Genomic DNA, 18,838 nt, shown 5'->3' on the forward strand with positions numbered 1-18,838 from the left:
AGGTACACTGCAGGGACTAGTGAACGTTCTATCAAACCCTATCTTTATTCCTCCAAAATTATTAACTGCTGTAAAGGAAAAACCTTAGACCCATTCTTCTACAACATAATTAAGTAGTGGTGAAAATATGGATGCTTAAAAGTTCCAAAGAACTTTTATTAAGTCTGAAATTTCATTTTAATTCAAAATCAATAGCATCGAGACGCACGACTTTTAAACAATGTATGCAATAATTTTTCGCGATAATTTAAAAACTAGGCTTTAGGGCATCATTGACAACATCTTCAGTTAAATGAAACTCGGAAGGTTTCATATCTTTATGGTTCTCTACAATATAACTTGTTGAAAATCATTCTAATCCTAAATAAAGTACTATGACGTTGAGCTTAAAATGATTAAAAAGAGACCCTTGTTCCTGTTTTTATCCGGCGTATGTAATTCTTCAATTCAAATGCAATTTAATCAATGTTCTACGTTTTTAAGCAAAATACGTGCAAATGTAAAATGATAAAAATTTTATGGGAACAGATGTTCATTATTTTTGACTAGTTCGTATACATATTAATTATGTTTTTTTCATTTGTTACACATCAGAAAATAAAATAACAAATTGCAATTATCACCATTTCACTTCCTTTTATTTACCTCCTCCATCACTGAAATACTAATTAAAATATACAGTACTAATTTTCCAAAAGATTGAAATAATTCAAATTTTACATGACTTTATGATTGCGATAGGTACTTGATATCACTCATAGAATGGAATTGTTTTTATAAATGAGATTTCAAATCTAATGATAAACACTTTCATTCTATACGATGATTACAAACCATATGAAATACAATGTTGCATTTGTTATTAATATTACATATACTTTAGAGAGAACGATGTTATGTTCACATATTCCAATTAAATTTCATCCTCTTCCTGACGTCCGAAACGAAATGGCATATGTGGTTTCTCATTGTCGACACTTCTACCGAACCTGAACAAAGATGACCGTTTGCCAAACCGGAAAAGACTCCCCCTTTTATCCTCTCTATCTGGAATTCTTTCACTGCTTCCGTACGGTGAAACGTAATAACCGTCCGTACGTTTTCCAAATCTAAACAACGAGCCTCTCTTTTCGTCTTCGCCCCTCTTCCCAAATCTAAACAACCCACCTCGTTTTCCAAACCGAAAAAGCGAACCCTTTTTAACAAGTTCATTTAAATCTTCATTTGAAAACTCGTACGAGTCTGTGATGTCATCCATGGGATCGGATCGTCTTTTTATTGACTTTACCTCTGAATCCTCGTGACCTGAAATATTCATTTCTATTTTAAATACTACGGTTTCCTTCTACTAGTTGTGTTATCTTCCATATCAATTATTTTAAGAGAGAGGGCTAGGGGTATTATAAATGAGTTTTGATCATCAATAAAGTTGGGATTAATGGCTTAAATATCATTTGTATACTCACTGAGTTTTGATTCTGTTGATCCATTTGATACTTCAATCAAAGCCAAAAATGCAGCTAAAACCCAAATTAACAGTGTTTTTGTCTCCATGGTTTCTGAAATATTGGAAAAAAGAAAAATTAATTGTTGTTTTCTACATCAAGTCAAACAAAATGAAACTAATCATAGATCATTTCGCTATGATATGATATTTGTTGGCATTTTCTAACTCAAAATATACGTTCTTAATTTCATGTACGATGGTAATGTACGTTTGAATTCCCTAACAGGGCATTAAGATCGCTATATGATAGTCTATCTTTCTGAAGACCTTTGAGGGTTTTCCATAATTGAAATGCAGAAGAATATTTATCTAATTTTGGATCAAATTACTTTTGGATAATTTTTATGAAATGTGCTTTTTTCTAAAGGTTAACAATATTAGTACTGATGTTCGTCCATTAATATCTGTAATTATGCTGATCAACAAATATGTATAGTCTTTGAAAGTAACAACAGGGTTATTTGCTGTCCTGCAACTTGAAGACTAATTCATTTCATTATCAGATTCATAAAATTGGTGAAGAAAAAACATATATATCTTAATTACATATATTAGGTTTTATTATTTTTTTTATTAGTTTAGTTTGCAGTGTTGTTGTTTCTTGTGTGGCATGGTAAACATAATTAAGGGAATACCGTGTCTGTCAGTCCGTCTGTTTGTGGACACTGTGTCTGTCGGTTCGTCTGTTTATGAACACTGTGCCAGTGTGTCTGTCAGTTCGTCTGTTTGTGGACTCTGTGTCAGTGTATCTGTCAGTTCGTCTGTTTGTGAAAGAGCTTACATGAATACTCTCTAAAACAGAATCAGAGATCGTATGTAAATATATGACTTCGGTGCATTTCACCCTTCTGACTATGCAAATCACAGACGTTAATAAGTCTGACTAAAATAATTATGTTAATTTACTGAGTGGTCTGTCTATAGTCATGAGTCCTTCAGAATCTCTTGTCATCGGAATCATTCATTAGCAAAGCACTTGCTGGTTGACACGAGGCACGGATTTTTATGCAGCTTGGAGTGATCTGCTCTTTTATGTAAAGTCTATACAATACGTGTGCAAGGAGGTAGGTGAATATTGTCTCCGACGCAGACGATGCAGAAATATGCATTATTTCCATAAGCACAATCAATTCTGTATAAAGGGTTGAAAAGGTTAAATCTTAGTGAAAATTAAGTTTCAATATCTACTAATTACTTCTTTTATTTTGAAAACGCCCATTTTATGAAATAAATGTCTACACTGTCGCTAGCTATTTTTAAACCTTTCCATTTACCTACATGAATATATCACGATTTTTGGCATATCGTAGGTATTATCGTCTTCATTATATAATACTTTTCTTTTAATTCTTAATGATAACAAGACCTTGCACTTTTTATGATTATGTAAAGACTAAGAACATAGGCCTACTGAGGAGGCTAAGATTTAAGCCAAAATTTAATCTCGACCTAAATATCCGCCTTTTTGTGAAACGCAACTTTCCGATTTTCAGGTTTAGTCCATGATTTAGTCCGGACTAAGCTTACGCCTAGTCATAGACCTTTTTCAGAAACGGCTCCCTGCAGATGTCAAACTAGAATCTACAGGACAGTCAATTACATGATAAACGAATAAACTATTGTCCGAGTTAAACATCCTCGAAACACTAGTGAACGATAAAACTTTGCAGAGCATGCTCTACAAACATTTTCTAAAACGAGGCAAGCTACAAGTATTAGCTTTCTTAAAAAGCTTGTCTGACGTGAGCAAAATTTATTATTATATGAAGATCTAAGAAAAGTTGAATTCAGTGTAATTCTGAGTCCAGAAATAAATTATTCTGCTAATAATCAAGAAAAGTTCAATCCAGTTGTATCAACATGAAATAAAACTCGGATATATGAATTTATTTATATATAGACTTATACTGTATTACTTGTAATTTCTTTTTTTTTTCATTGCCATAGGAACCATGAAGAAGAGGGACCCCCCATATTTTGCCGATATATAATTATATGCAATAGAAAACATAGCTACTTAATTTATGCTTGTGTCCCAAAGGTCATGTAAACAATAACATATTTATATTTACTTTTTTGATTGATAAAGAAAAATTCCTTGATAAAAAGAATTTCCTTGATAGTGCACATCCCCCCTCCCTCCGAAATTTTTGGTTGTGCACCCCTTCCCCGTGACATTTCTTCTGATTGGCTTTTTCTAGATACTAGATGAAACCAGTGCTTTTAAAAGAAAAAGTTACATCACTATTACAATCTTAACATTATTTGGTGAACAGTTGGGAGAATTATGATTTCTTTTTTAAAATACATTGTAATAAACTTGTTATAAATGAGCTAAGTACATCTTTCTATATACACATAAAAAAGTTAATCATCTACCATCATCTTTCTCTTGAAGTTTTTAACTATGACTAAATCAAACGTCTGCAAAGTAAGGAATATGTGTAATTCTAAAGGTAGAAAGACTGTATGCATTTAAAATAAACATCTATTAGTTAATCTGATAGTTTTGACCTGAATAGCTTTGCTGGATGTAGATGAATAAAGAATTACCAAATGATATGTAACGTGTAATGTATAATGTGATAATAATTAGGCGCAATGCTTTGGCTTGTTTGGGTATTTAGCATGTTTTCATTAATCCCCATGGTTAAGATAGAATGAAGTTTCGAAGATCGAGTTATCACAATAATTTTATTGAACGACTTGACCAATAAGCCGTGGCTAAATCTAGTACTGTCTGACGCCATGACGTCAGACAATAAACAGATGAAGTGATGATACATGGATATCAACAGTCCCATTTAAAGTCAATATTTCGCAAATTCTATGGTCGATACAATGACCTTGTTAGCAAATACAGTCTATCGTAAAGTCTAATGATGCATGACTGAAGTTTTTCATACAAATTGTTAGGCCATTATTTTTCACTCTGAATTGTCTACGGAATTTTCCGTTTCGTGATCATGACAATGAGCAAGCGACGGTTGTACCCGGTCGAAAGGGAATGCTTGCTCCTCCATGGCACATGATCCCACCTCTGATGTTTTTAGAGGCCTGTATTTGCTATGCTCCAAATCTGTATTATTCCTTTGATTACTGATCGTTATCTTCATATTTCACTCTAAAGGGAAAGGGCGAACTTCCATTTTCCGAAGTGAATGAATTTCTTGCGCATATAAAGAGTTTACCATGTATTTGTATGAACATTTGCATCTTACATAACATGTAAATGCACTAAGAAAAAACTTGTTAGTTCTTAACATGTTATGATAGATTTTGCAGCTGTTAGTGAATAGTTCACATAGAAGTCCATCGCGTCATGTGCGCGCAAATGGTTACATTTATATTGTGATTTGATGTATCACATGGAATCATCTGTGATCGACCGGAGCTGACCACAACAAAGTCCACTACAAAAGAGGTAAATCTACAGTAAATGGCACAATTTTGAAATGATTCAAGTATTCATTACATTTTACAAGACCAAGATAAAGTAATTGAAAATTAAAAAAAAAAAATACAAACAGACAAACAAACAAACAAAAATCGTGATTTCTGTATACGAATACTTCATTGTTTTTGCACATTTTCCTGGGGAAATATGGCAGGTATCCTTCAATTTGTTAATACGTAATTAACTGATGAACTTAATTATTTTATACATTTTTAAAAGATAAATTTTTTCGGAAAGTCCAAAATACATTTTTCTTTATGAAAGAGCTTCCTTAACGAAATTGATTTTTTTAAGTAAAATTTTATTTTTTGATTATTTTTTTGTATGGCGAAAGAGACACAGTAAAAGGGGAAAATTGACAAAAGCAAAATTTTTGCATGACACATGCAAATTTTGTTCAATTCTTGAAGATATTAGGTTTCAATAAAATTAAAAGTTTCAAAACCTAAAAAATCTACTTTTTTGGAGAAAAATAAAAGCAAAAATAATTTTTGTTTGCCCAACACAAAAATATTGCTTCAATTCTTCCTCTTTATTGTACGCATGTGCAGTTTAAAAAGTTGAAGAATTTACCATGGTGTCAATTCCATAGATATAATTGTCAGCTGACCGAGGATTTTGATACAATCTTCAATAAAGAAGATCAGAACTTATTTCTCACTTTTGCTTGCTGCAATTCAATATTGTTTACAAGTTTCACGCTAAGAAGAAAAGTCACGTGACCTTGACATTGTTGACATTGACGATAACAACTAAGCGATAGATACAACCTTTCCTTTTCCGGCACTTGCATTTTGCAGTTCTTTTCTTGCTTTACAGTGCAGTTGCGTAGTCAAAACTTCGCTTTATTCATATTTCATGCACATTAATCTTTGTTTTATGATACAATTATCTTATAATCTATCTTATAAGAAACACATGATTTTAACTCATTATGTAACTTTAAAAGGGTAACACTGATTCTATTGCCTTACTAAATAAATGTAAGAATTGCTTGTGGAAACCAAGAACTATAAACAGGATATATATGATGTTATTAAACTAGTTTTTAAAAGGAAACTTGTTGACATGGAGCGTGTCTGTGTCACAACACTTGTTTGAACTTAGCCCCCTCCCCCCCCCCCCCAACATAACAGCACCCTTTTATTATCATCATACCATTGGGGTCCGAATTTTGTTTACGTTGTTTTTTTTTTTTTTTTGTGATGAGTTTTTCGAACTAATTCTAACTGCATAAAACACACTAAATTGAAGTCTTCAGTGTGCAGTGTAAAGCGTTCTTTTTTTTTTTTTTTTTTTTTTTTTTTTTTTTTTTTTTTTAAAGTAGTTAAATCTCTGATAACGTGGTAAATAGCTTAAAGATGATTTTAGTTTTGTGTTTTGTATATGTGTTTTGTATATGTGAATATGTCTACCGATATTTACACTTAAAATAACGAGTCTCCTAGCATTTGCCAAACTGTCCAGATATATATAAATTATCATCAAATAAGTTTATTTTAGAATCAGAATCCGGTCTGGGTTTAGTTCCTTTAATTTGCTATTATAGTAATTCTTTTGCAGATTTTTCAAAGACATCTTTCATATTTTTGTTATCATATATATCCTCCTTTATAAATACCGTCATAAAGGAAAAATAAAATCATTGCAACATTTGAAAAATCATGAAGTCAAATAATGATACGCAAAGTTTATAAACAGTAGAGCAAAAAAGCATCAAATATGGCAACAAGGACAACAAAAAGCACCATGTCGACAGAATCCATAAATCTTAGAGTGCTAAAAAGGAGGAAGATAGACGGGAGGGCCATTAAATCAAGGGATTAAAGATCACTTCCTGCTAACTCCCTTCATTATACAGAAGATTCACACAGCGAAGGCAGACATACTCTCAGATTTATGACAGCTAAAATTTATTAAGGATAAAAAAACGACCATCTTTTGTCTAGAAGCTCACAATCGAGTATTCTAGACTTGCACTTTTTAATTTTTATTTTGAATTTTAGACCTAAACGTTAAACCATGTATGGATTTCATGACATTCTTTAAACTGTTTCAGTTTTACATGAAAGAAAAACGTTTCATATATCAAATACATGATAACAACTGCATGTCAGATTTTCAAAAAAGTCAATATGTTCTCTTTAATGCATGAACCATTCACTATGTAACTCAATTCGTCAATGGCCAGAGCTTCTGACTAACGTTTAGATTGTTTTTCTTTACATAAGTACACATTCACTTCTGTACAGTTTGATAAGATCGGTATCTCTGATTGGGATATTTTATATATTGTATAAGTTCATAAGGATTCTTGGAGCAAGAGTTTTTGTATTCTTGTGGAGCCGAATTTATTCAAAAACTTCTGCATGAAAAGAAGTTTCTTCTTGTGATCTCCAAATCGACATTTAGATGTTTCGACGACGATTTATAATTAGTAATATTCATTTTCATTCTTTCGTTGATCGATACTAGTAAATCCTATTGAACTCAAGCTAATAGATATTACATAGTCTGATACATCTACTTTACATTTGGATTTTTAACTAGAGAAAGACATTGGTGGCAAACTAACAATTTAACCTTATGAACCTTATAAACGTTATGACTTTAATTTTTTTTTTTTTTATCGATAATTCCCCTTATTTTATATTTGCTAGGTTGTTTCTTTTACTAAATTAACAATGAAATTGATTTGAATGCTATTTTCGTGTAGAAATATCCACGGAGAAAACACGTTATTGTGACGTCACAATGACGCAACGGAAATGTAAAAAAATATATATATAACGATATAACACAAAAATTCAAACGTTGGGTGCATTTTGGTTGGTATTAAAGCTTTAAAATGTAAATATAAAAAACGATTTTCAGTTTATGAATGTCATTGAGGTATAAATCACACAGTCTTGCACATAGGCATATTTTTTCATGAAGCGCTAGCGCGCTTCATCAAATAGGACTACGTGACAAAACTAAAAACAACATTCCTAAATATATCATTATCACCTGCATGTGGGCTTATGTCTCCCATATGTTTCATACGCAAGAGCATGTTCTACGTTCGAATTATTTCTAAAACAAATCAGGCTACTTACAAATAAGCTGATGATACAAGGATATCAACTATCTCGTTTTAAGTCCCAATTTCGCAATGACCTTATTTGTTAATACAATCTGTCTTTAAGTTAATGTGACTGACGTCTTTCATACAAATTATTAGTCTATTATTTTTACACTGAATTATCTTCGAATTTTTCCGATCACGTGGTCATGACAAGGGGTTTGACCGGTCGACAGGGGATGCCCACTCCTCACCTGATCTCCTCTCTGTTTCAGAGGTTTGTGTTTGCTCTGCTCACTATTTGTATCGTTTAGTTGGACATGTGTGCATGATTACCATTAGTTATCTTCATATTTCATTCAGTTAAAAAATACATACAAACCCTCCATCCTCAAACATTACCTACAAATAAGGAAGAACATGTACACTTGTAATAGTTTCAAATATTAAATAGCTTAACAACCTAATTGTTGCATATGACAACTTCAAAGAAAACAATAATTACCTGTTTTCCTGAAATCTTATTAATGAATATTAGTTTGTATCATACTTTGAAATTGTATTGTCAATGATGCTTTAAGCTTTAAGCCCTTTAACAGTAAGTGCTATTTTTCTTCTTGTCTTTAATAATAAGCAACCATTGAATACACAAAATAATCCCCAAAATGTGAGAATAAAGAAGGTTTGATGATATGCGACCACAGATATTGGATTCTAAAATTCTCTACTCAATTAAAATCGCATCAACGCCTAACATCTAAGAGCTGTATTCCGAAGGACCATTTCTGCTCATCATATTTATTCTATCCGTGTAAATCTATATTATTAATCAACGCTGTAGCACCTCATCTGATCCTCGTAGAAGACTACACACAGAAACGCTCTCATTTCAAAGGCAGCTAATGTTCTTAGTAGGACTGCTGGCGCAAACGCAATCTCAATTTTATATCAGGATATTGGCTACCTATAGGACAACGTGCGGAAACATAGCGAAAAATTTGGAATTTCATCAAAAAGAATTTAATCTCTTTTTTGCATATATTGCTGTAAATAAGTCTTTATGTACAAAGGGATTAGCTTCATTGTTAGGTAGTCTTTTTAAAATTGAATATAATTTGAAAAACTAGATCTCAAGAACGATAAAAACTAATTATGAGCTGTAGCTAGTATATATCGGTAGATCGTGCACTGTAGCTGCGGATTTGTAACTCTTAGGTCTGAAAAAATTCAAAGCTAAGAGCTCAAAACATTAATCAAAGTACAGAATGTACTCCTAGGTGTTGATCTTTTTAAACAATCTACCAATTATAAAAAAATTATTCCACTTTATTGAACATTGTTTCAAAATGAACTGCAACAATATTACATGAATAGGTAATTTATCATTTTACATCACATCCTAAATTGTCGACATAAAACTTTGAGGGTTCCAAAAGGAGGGGTGCATTCTAGAGCGTCTCGTCAGATTTACATTCAATCCCTTTAATCAGTAATGAACTCGTCCACCCAGTGTAAAGTAAAAACATTTTACTTAAAATACGTACGTACAGAAATCACATTTCACCCCCCCCCCCAACTCTTTTTCTTACAAAACTGACTAAAAATGAAGGATTATGTAATGTTAGATTTCTTCAGCAGATGTGCATATAACTTTTACAAATGTAGATACAAATTGTAGATACACAGCGCAGTTCGTGATTACCTAGGGTTATTCACCATAAGTTCAACTAAGGTGCAACTTACAGCACAAAAAAGCGCACATTTTGAGATGCATTTATTAATGTCAATTAAATCAGAAAGGTAACAACATGGTTTCCATTTTGAGCTCAAGGGAGCTAAAAAAAAAAAGCACTTCCAGGTAAAGAAGAACAGGAATATGGTACTGGAAGACATTTAATCTGGCCAATCGAAGCAGCAATGGGGGGGGGGGGGGACTTTGAAAAAAGTTTTGTCATAAAATATTCCTATTATTTGTAATTTTGACATCGTACATCAACTTTGGAGAAAATAATGTAGTCGGAATAATCAATGACCAGAAATATAACATATTTATTTTGAAACACGACGCATGGATTGCAATCCGATGGACGAAATACTTAGAAGTGTTTAGCCGTGACAAATCACGAATTAGCACGGCATCAAAATTAATTATTGGTGATAAATTCCGGTTCATTCCGTTGGCACGCTCTCTTGTGACCCGCGAAAGATTGACGTCCAAGTCTTGCGTACACGAATAAATTGCTTGCAGAATAAATATTGATACAGCTAATGGTATTCTTAATGTTTGAAAATAATTCACACGCCTTTCTCCAAATTCAGTGATTAAATCAGTATTATGACAATGGTAACCAAGACTGCTTATAAGTACCAGAGACTTAACAATGTACCTCAATGCTGTATGTATACATGTATTTAGATGGGTTTTTTTTATCACTGCTTGCAAAGTCTGCAGAGCAGAGCAAAATGGGACCCGACTTCGGCCTGTCCGTTCCTCTCTCACACCTTAAATCTTCAGAACTGTAAGATGTTTGATTACAAATACTTGGCACAAAGGTCTTTGTAAAATCCTGGGATACTGACCTTGTGACTTTTAACTTGACCTGTGACTGCTTTCAAAATATTTTTTATATAATATATGCAAAAATAGTCATTTTATCGTCAATTTCAAATGAAATTACAAATAAAATATTAAGGTCTTTTATCAATCTTTTATGTCGAATTTTACACAAGTTAAACATAAGGAAAATTTTAAGGGTCATTTATCCATTTCCATGCGTTTTTGTAAATCCAGCAATTTTAAAACCTGATTTCAATGGATAAAATTTTCAACCCCCTTTTGAAAAGAGTCGTAAATAGGAGTATTTAAGTTTTTGACACTGGTTTTAAAATCATTGATCAATTAATACTGAACAAGCGACACATGCCTTCCTAGGAATATTCTAGTTCTTAATTAAATGTGCGTTTCTTGGGAAAAAATAATAGCCAAAATAAGAAGATAGATATTGAATGGGATATTCTTAATTCGAAGCTGAGAAATTTTAAGACCCCTGAATTTATATTGAAAGGAATCACTGGAATGGTTATGCAACATATAAATAGTTACTCTCTGAATTCTTAAAAAATGGTAATAAAGCATTTTAGTTTCATAGAATATTTATTAAGACTGTTGATGACGGAAATTTGAATCTAAGTACACAGAAATTACACCTTAAAAATGCAATACTTCCTGCCATGCCATTAAAGTTCACTTTTGTCTCTTTACAAAGGCTCTCAAAGGATTGTATATTCGGTAATGACCAATATTTGCTTCCCAAATTAAACTTTGACGGAGAAATCTGTGATTACGTTCTGAACCAAGGGGATATATGCATACTTCAAAGGTATGAATATTTTCATGTTATGACGCCATATGTTAAATATGACGTCAGGAAAGTGACGTAAATTCAATTTTTTCATTGTCCCGTTTTACAAAGAACTTACAACTAAGACCAAAATGTAATTTTGGGAATAACTTTCTTTTTACTGAATTTGAAAATGGTTTTATTCTTTTTAAAAAAAAATTCAGAAAGATGTATTTATACATGCAATTTTTAACAGAATCATTTATTTGGCAAGATTTTTACAATCAACTCAAGTTTTTGGTCTTAGTCGTATGTTCTTTTGTAAAACGGAACCATGGGTTTATAGAAAAAAAGGTGTATATCACATCGATATTTTGAGTAAAAGTCACCGAGCGCAGATCTGCTCCAACTCAATATCTGATTTAATGTGTAGAATAATGATATAAATGAAATATGTGAGTATTAATTGTTATGGAGCAGGTTTGCGCTCTATAAATTATGTAGTAAGAATTGAATAAATAGTGTCCATTTTGTCCTCTTTCTGAAAAATAACGCAAAATCCAACTAGTTTGTGACGTCATAGAAGCAAACATTGCCAATAACCTACTTCGAAACTATAATATTTTTGTACATCAGATTTTTTATTCAATATATACAATTCAGCACATCTCAAGAAATTTTCAAAATTTAACTTACATGGGGGCAAAAATATGCATATACCGCATATAGCTCTTTTATGAACTTTTGTCTGTGTGTGTGTTTTTTTTCTTTATTATTTCATCATTCAAAATTGCCAGCAACAAAAAATAAAATAGTATATTAAGATAATCGATCATGGAATTAATGAAGGAATTTCAGCGTAAATTAAATTCACATGTATCTTTGCTTTCATCTGATAGTACATCATAAAATATATATCGCCCACGTATTTCTAAAGAATGCAAACGCTTCCTTCTCCTTGCAATTGTATTCTTGTGAGGATTGTTAACCTAATAAATGCTAGAACAAACTGTTATCTAGATTAAATTGCCAAAAATGCTTTTTTCCGAAATATCAGGTACCATCTACTACTTTCTGGTGTGAATCTAGCACGTAGAAACAATTGGGGTGGGGAGGGGAATTTGTTTTTCGTAATAGATCCATACTTATATTCTGAATACTTTAGTTTCATATCATAAGGATTTAAAGACTGCCTATTCTAAAAGAAAATAATAAAAATAAAATGACATACAAGTAATAGCTTTTCAAAAAGCTTGCCTGACTAATCAATCAATATCTATGGAACGTATATGCAGGAGAGGTGCTAAACGTTTCCGTCATCAAGGAGCGACATAGTTGCGATACTTCATTACACAAGATGTACAATTGACTTTCTCTTGAAAATCTCCTAACCAAATACTACAGACTAACGAATATCTTAGACATGCCACTATTTGGTCATTTATTAGTTAGCCCAGGATCTGACTAGTTACGTTGGGATGAAACTGCAAGTGCGCTAGCGTAGATTATAATCAAAGGCGGATCCAGCACAGGCGCGCGCCCCCCCCCCCCCCCCCCCCCCGTTTGAATTTTTTGTATGTAGAACTTATATGTTCATTGTCCTAAAACCAAGGAAAAAACACCTCTTATTTGTAAGAATTCGTCAGCTTCCGGGGGCTTCGCCCCCGAACCCCCATCAGAGCTTTGCTCTGGACCCACTGGGGTTTCAATACAGACCCCCAGACCCCCTGCCTTCTACTGCACCCTCCCGTTATGAAATTCCTGGATCCGCCACTGATAATTCTGGGAAAATAGTTAGATGATTCGTTTTAAAGAAATTCATATTACGTGTACTCTCTTACTAGAGGGCGCACTTCTTCATGGTAGGTGATAGACTGATGATACGGCCTCTATTTATAGACTGGTCTGTTTTCCGTCGTTCTCGACGACGAAGTAAATTATGAACAGTTTTAACTGGGAAAGTTGTCTTGAAGTGTTTGAGACAAAAATGCTTCAATGCTACTCTAGAAATCAAAGTAAATAACCTGTACACTTTATAGCTAGCGCAAAACAAGATACTAATAACACCCCCCCCCCACCCCCGCCTGACAAAACTCACGCGATGATGGTCCTATCATAAACAAGTACATGTATTATAAATGAGCTTAAAATACATCTTTATAAACAGTTTTGAAATTGTTAGTTTTTCTTTTCAATCGATTTCAGGACCTTTCTCATAATGAAAATAATGTGCTTTTTTATGAAATAAAAACCAGTACAGATCTTGATGTCTTCTTCATTTTGCCGATTCTTTACTTAGAACCTTACGGGAGTGAAGCCCATTCCTCTACGGGTACTGACCTACACTCTTGTCACTGTATTAAAAGGAAACCCTTGTTCATCACAAAGCATGAAATAATATGCTACTCGCTGACTTTCTAAGCTTTTTTAAAAAACCTTACCTTGTAACGTACATTATTAATAAATGTAATGTTGAAAGAAAGGCTAGGTGGATAACAGAATCAAGAAGGGATGTCCCATTTACTGGGTGGAGGGAGTTTGTTTATGATTAGACTAGTCCACTTATGGAATAAATAGTAAGAATAATCAGCAAATCCATTGCTTTAGTGCCTGTCCATATACAATGTGTTCTCTTAAAAAATGAGATAAAATTTACTGTTAATAAAAAATCTGGAGCTTAAGAATCATGTTAAAAGAATAAACTTTATTTATTTCCATAGAAGTTATCACACCCATTCAATAGAACAACCCAAAAAAAGGCGCGAAGATAATTTACATGTGACACTTGGCGCGAAATGATTGTGTCACCCCTTTCGTAGAAGGCAAATGGACTGATCCAGTAGTTTAGAAACGCAGAAAAAATGTTACACGGACATGTTCGTACAAAGAATCGCAAAGAATAAATATGTGCGTGCAAAAAATTGAAGGAATTAAACACATCATTATTATGCATCAGTTATATGATTCTTTCTTCTGCAAACTGTATTTGTTTAAATGCAGGTAACAAATTCCGATGTAAATCAGCTTGCAGAAAATCTAGTTCATTAAGAATGATCGCTTAGTTTCGGATCCCTGAAATATTAATCCTTATACTGCCTTACGCACGTGGCGTCAGGCAATAATTCCTTAAGAGTAAATAAGCTTTTCTTCAGACAAAGCTTAAATAGATGTGTACATATTTGATGTGAAAATGTGATAAAAGATGTGAATTTTGATCAACTTTTTGGTGTAGTCCCTTAATGCGTGCTTAACACTGAACCTTTTCATTCAGCTGATTTTTACAGTTTTCCAGACAAAATTAACTGTCAAAAACAGATATACTTCTTCAGTTTTGTTCGTAAAAGCTCTTTTAATATTTGAGCCTCAGCAATCAATTTTATATGCCGTTGACGAAACCAAACGATATCACATCATATCTTACTTTTAGATGTGTCAAACAGAGTTGGATTTCTATCAGCTATGAACGATACAATAAATGGTCCAGTTTTCGGCACCTGCATTTTTCTGCTCAATGTTTTGGGGGTTAGGGGATGGGGGGGGGGGGGGTATATCCTAGATGCCTTTTACGTCAAAAAGCGTATACGTTAATCGAATCAAATGTAGGTCCAACTTAAATCTTCTTATAAAGCTTGTATCAAAACGAATCAAATACATTGTTTAAATGCAAATCCCTTATGATAATACTAACATTCTATCACAATACACATGAAACTGGATATCGTGATGTCAACTTCAACGATATACATGTATCATAGTTAACTGTTCTTCTTAATTAATGTTTTGTGTGGTACTTAATGCCACAGGTAAATAAGAAAAGAGAATAGGTATTTCAGAGTAATTGTATATATGAATGGATTATTAAGTTCATAATTTGACATCTCAATAGTAGGTCTTATAGGTTAACAGAGAAGATAAATAGCATCAGCGATCACGAGAATGTTACAAAAACTCAGATTTACGTTAGAAAGATTTGTTAACTAGGACTAGTAGTTGATTAAGTAAATTATGTTTTCGTTTACTAGGACTAGTAGCTCATTTAGTAAATTATGTGTTATCAGAATTTTTAACTAGGTCTAGCAGCTGATTTAGTAAATTATGTATTCGATAACTAGGACTAGTAGCTGATTTAGTAAATTATATATTCGTTTCCTAGGACTACTAGCTGATTTAGAAAATTAAGTGTTATCAGATTTTTTTTACTAGAACTAGTAGCTGATTTAGTAAATTATATTTTATCAGAAAGGTCCAAACTATCAACGTTAGAAATACTATTACAAAGAAATAAATCAGAAACCGAAGGATCCCATAAGTTACTTAATAAACATATACTCCCAGAGACATTTTGAATATTTCATACTATCAGCAATGCTTTCCTTCGTCAATTGTTAGACCTTTGTTTTTATACTAAATTCAACTACGGATTATTCCGTCTAATTGATCAATAACGGCAGGTGTGACAGGTCAACAGGGGATGCTTACTCCTCCTAGGCACCTCATCCAATCTCTGGAATTTTCAGTTGTCCGTATTTATGCCCTGTTCACATATTTGTATTGTTTGAAGTTTTTTTTTATCGTTATCTTCACCCTTTTTTATCTGAATAAGACAATCATTAGGATATCGTGTTAACAAAATGTTAAACAGAAACATTTTTCCATATAAACAAACCATACAGAACCAGGCCCCAGGATCATGAAGCAGTCAAAATTTGTCAATTGTCTTAAATTCTAACGATAGAAACCACATGAAATTTGAAATGTTATTAAAGTTTGTTTCCCTTTCAAGCTGTTAATCTTAATTTTCAAGAATCGGATTCTAATAAATATTCATTTTATGAATGAATGACATTTTGGCTGCTTCATGATCTTGGGGCCTGGAGGAATAAAATGTAAGTTTACATATTCTCTCTCAGCTGTGTTTGACGATGCATCCAGAAATAATTGATCGTAGAATATACTTAGTTCGGAGTATCGATGGTTTTAATTTTGTTAAAAGAATTCAACACAGAAAATATCAGATTAACTTTTTTTCAAAGGTTTTATTTCATAATTTAAAATTGTTCTTAAATAACAATTTAGTTAATTGAATATTTATTATGTCATATTTTCTCGGAATCTGATTTTTATTCTCCATGTACGTCAATGAAGGTCAAGTGGATATTTAACTTTGATCATTTCTGATTTTAGTTTTGGAAATTGTTATATATATATATATATATATATATATATATATATATATATATATATATATATATATATATATATATATATATATATATATATATATTAGCATTTAGTAATCTTATATATATATATATATATATATATATATATATATATATATATATATATATATATATATATATATATATAAGTACATATAGAATTTTATTATTTTTATTGAAAAAATTTCAAAAAGTACTGTCTGTCGTTACATATTTAAAGTACACGCGGTCTGTCGGTTACATATATTCAAAGTAAATAAATATACAATCTATCGGATATGTGTTTAGCATCAATAGATTTCAGTTATAAATGCTTTAAATGGTAGTCATATTAAATAATCAGGTTTTCGCTTCATTCAAAATACGTTTATCGACGGTTCAAGTCTGAACATTAAATTAGAGAAATTTTGACAATGACAATAGAGAGAACCAGTTACCAGTCTATTAATAACCCCTTTTATGTATTTGATTAGATAATTAAGTTACTAAGTTCTGCAATCTACCAAACATTCGTTTATGAGGTTCTGATATTTATGATGCCGGTGATAAGTTTACAATTCCACATCCCAAACTTCAAATTGATAGAAACGGTCAACAAATTGAATTACAAGACGCCAGGGCTACCAGCGAAGTTCCCTTGGATAAACATGGCATGAATCCGAGAGATTGGGAGGGAAGATGGTCCGTAGTCTGCCGGCACAATTATAAGCCTCAACTGTTATAACATAACTATTTTACCACCATGTCAGTTTTCTGCTTGCAAAGATGTAGACTTTCGTGTTCTTTAAGTATTTAAGTTTTCCAGTGAAAGAAGAATTGCCTTTTGTAAGACCAGATATTATAGCAAGGCGTAGATGTATCATTTCAGTAATTATTTATATAGTTAAAAACCTATTATCATCGTCTTTAAGACCATTTAATTCTCAGACGATTTTGAGGTTCATGTGAAATAGAAAACCTGGACTACTATTCTGATCTAAGTAACATTCTACAATGTATAATGTTCTCATTTAAATATATGAAAAAAGGGAACAGTTATTATTCATTTTTACTTGTCCGTGTGATTAAAACATACGCAAAACTATTATTTTTAATGGTATAAGCTGTCTTTCTAATTCTATTATCAGATAAAACGTGTTCAGAAGACCTATATGATATTATATAGTTTATCAAAGTGAAAATTTAACTCATTTTTCCATTAAAAATTTCTCATCCTTTAAATAAAGCTAATTATGTTTTATACTGTGTAGTTTGAAAAGATCTTTAGTAATATCTAATTACAAAAAGGAATTCTGCAAATCAGAAACATAGAAAAGCCAATTAAAAGATTAAAAGATCTTTTTAAAAAATCTACTCACTTTGAGTGATGGTGTCCGAAACAGTCCAAAGGCCAAACAACTGTATTAGTCTACGGTTTGGTTTTCAATAAATAGCGCGAGACTGAAAATGATTGGATGCTAGACAATTTATCGTGACGTCGCTAAGGGTACTTCGCACACTGTGTCAATCAGGATCTTGTTTCAACACCACAGAGAGCGCGTATGATGAAAACGTTCTGATGACGTTGTTAGCGTCTACATATATCCTTAATTGTAAAGTCCGGTCGGACGATCGGAGAGCATACTTCTTTTGACAAGTCTCCCGGTCTTTGTAAAGTAGATTAATTGTTGATTCGGTAAACTATTATCTGATGACCGTGCTAGAGTTAGGGTTTGGAGGGTAAATTTGAGTCATTGATTCTTCCCCTCCTTTCAGGAGAACGTGCACCTCATATATTAATGCCTTATTGTTCAAATGAACATTGATTTTTCATTAATTGTATCAGAGCTTATGAAAGTGTTTCACACTGAATTCACATTACGCACAATGACAGTTTAAGAAGTCAAAAAAGCATAAAATCGATTCCTGAAAATTGTCACGGATAAATTGCATAGCTTTACACAAAACACGTTTAGCGAAAGAAATTCCTGCATTATGTGCGAGTCAAACAATTATGGTATAATGATTAACTGTAATTTTTCAAATGGATAATTTTATTCACTTCAAGTCTGAATAGCATGTAATTGTGTCAGTTGTACCTCGTCGACCAGAGTAAAAGATTCTTTCGAGTCCTTATTTTTAATCACAGATTGGAAGACGTACTCATTCTTTGAGGAAGGTAAAATGCAACCCTATCCTATTATATGATATAACATTGTTAAATAAAATTTAAGGAAGCTCTAAACACCAATGAAAACCTTTTTTGAA

The 18,838-nt window shown here is 32.3% G+C and overlaps 1 protein-coding gene across 1 annotated transcript; it reads right to left on the reverse strand.

Annotated features, from left to right (window-relative positions):
• Window positions 1-616: 616 nt before the first annotated feature.
• LOC133191408 (uncharacterized) lies at window positions 617-18,147 on the reverse strand. Its single transcript, XM_061327162.1, has 3 exons — window positions 17,950-18,147; window positions 1,467-1,559; window positions 617-1,305 (listed from the first exon to the last, which is right to left on the reverse strand). The coding sequence occupies exons 2-3, from the start codon at window positions 1,552-1,554 to the stop codon at window positions 914-916; spliced, it is 480 nt and encodes a 159-aa protein (XP_061183146.1). The 5' UTR covers window positions 1,555-1,559; window positions 17,950-18,147; the 3' UTR covers window positions 617-913.
• Between the last annotated feature and the right edge of the window lie 691 nt (window positions 18,148-18,838).

The sequence above is a fragment of the Saccostrea echinata genome, unplaced genomic scaffold, assembly GCF_033153115.1.
Source record: "Saccostrea echinata isolate AGI-Se365-2 ecotype Australia unplaced genomic scaffold, CSIRO_AGI_Sech_v1 ptg000023l, whole genome shotgun sequence".
Taxonomy (NCBI): Eukaryota; Metazoa; Mollusca; class Bivalvia; order Ostreida; family Ostreidae; genus Saccostrea; species Saccostrea echinata.

Bases quoted from the DNA above. Each gene is read 5' to 3' on its own strand.
- LOC133191408 (XM_061327162.1), bottom strand. From the start codon at position 1,554: ATGGAGACAAAAACACTGTTAATTTGGGTTTTAGCTGCATTTTTGGCT. The intron at 1,306-1,466 runs GTGAGTATACAA...TGAATATTTCAG, and splicing joins ATCAACAGAATCAAAACTCA to GTCACGAGGATTCAGAGGTA.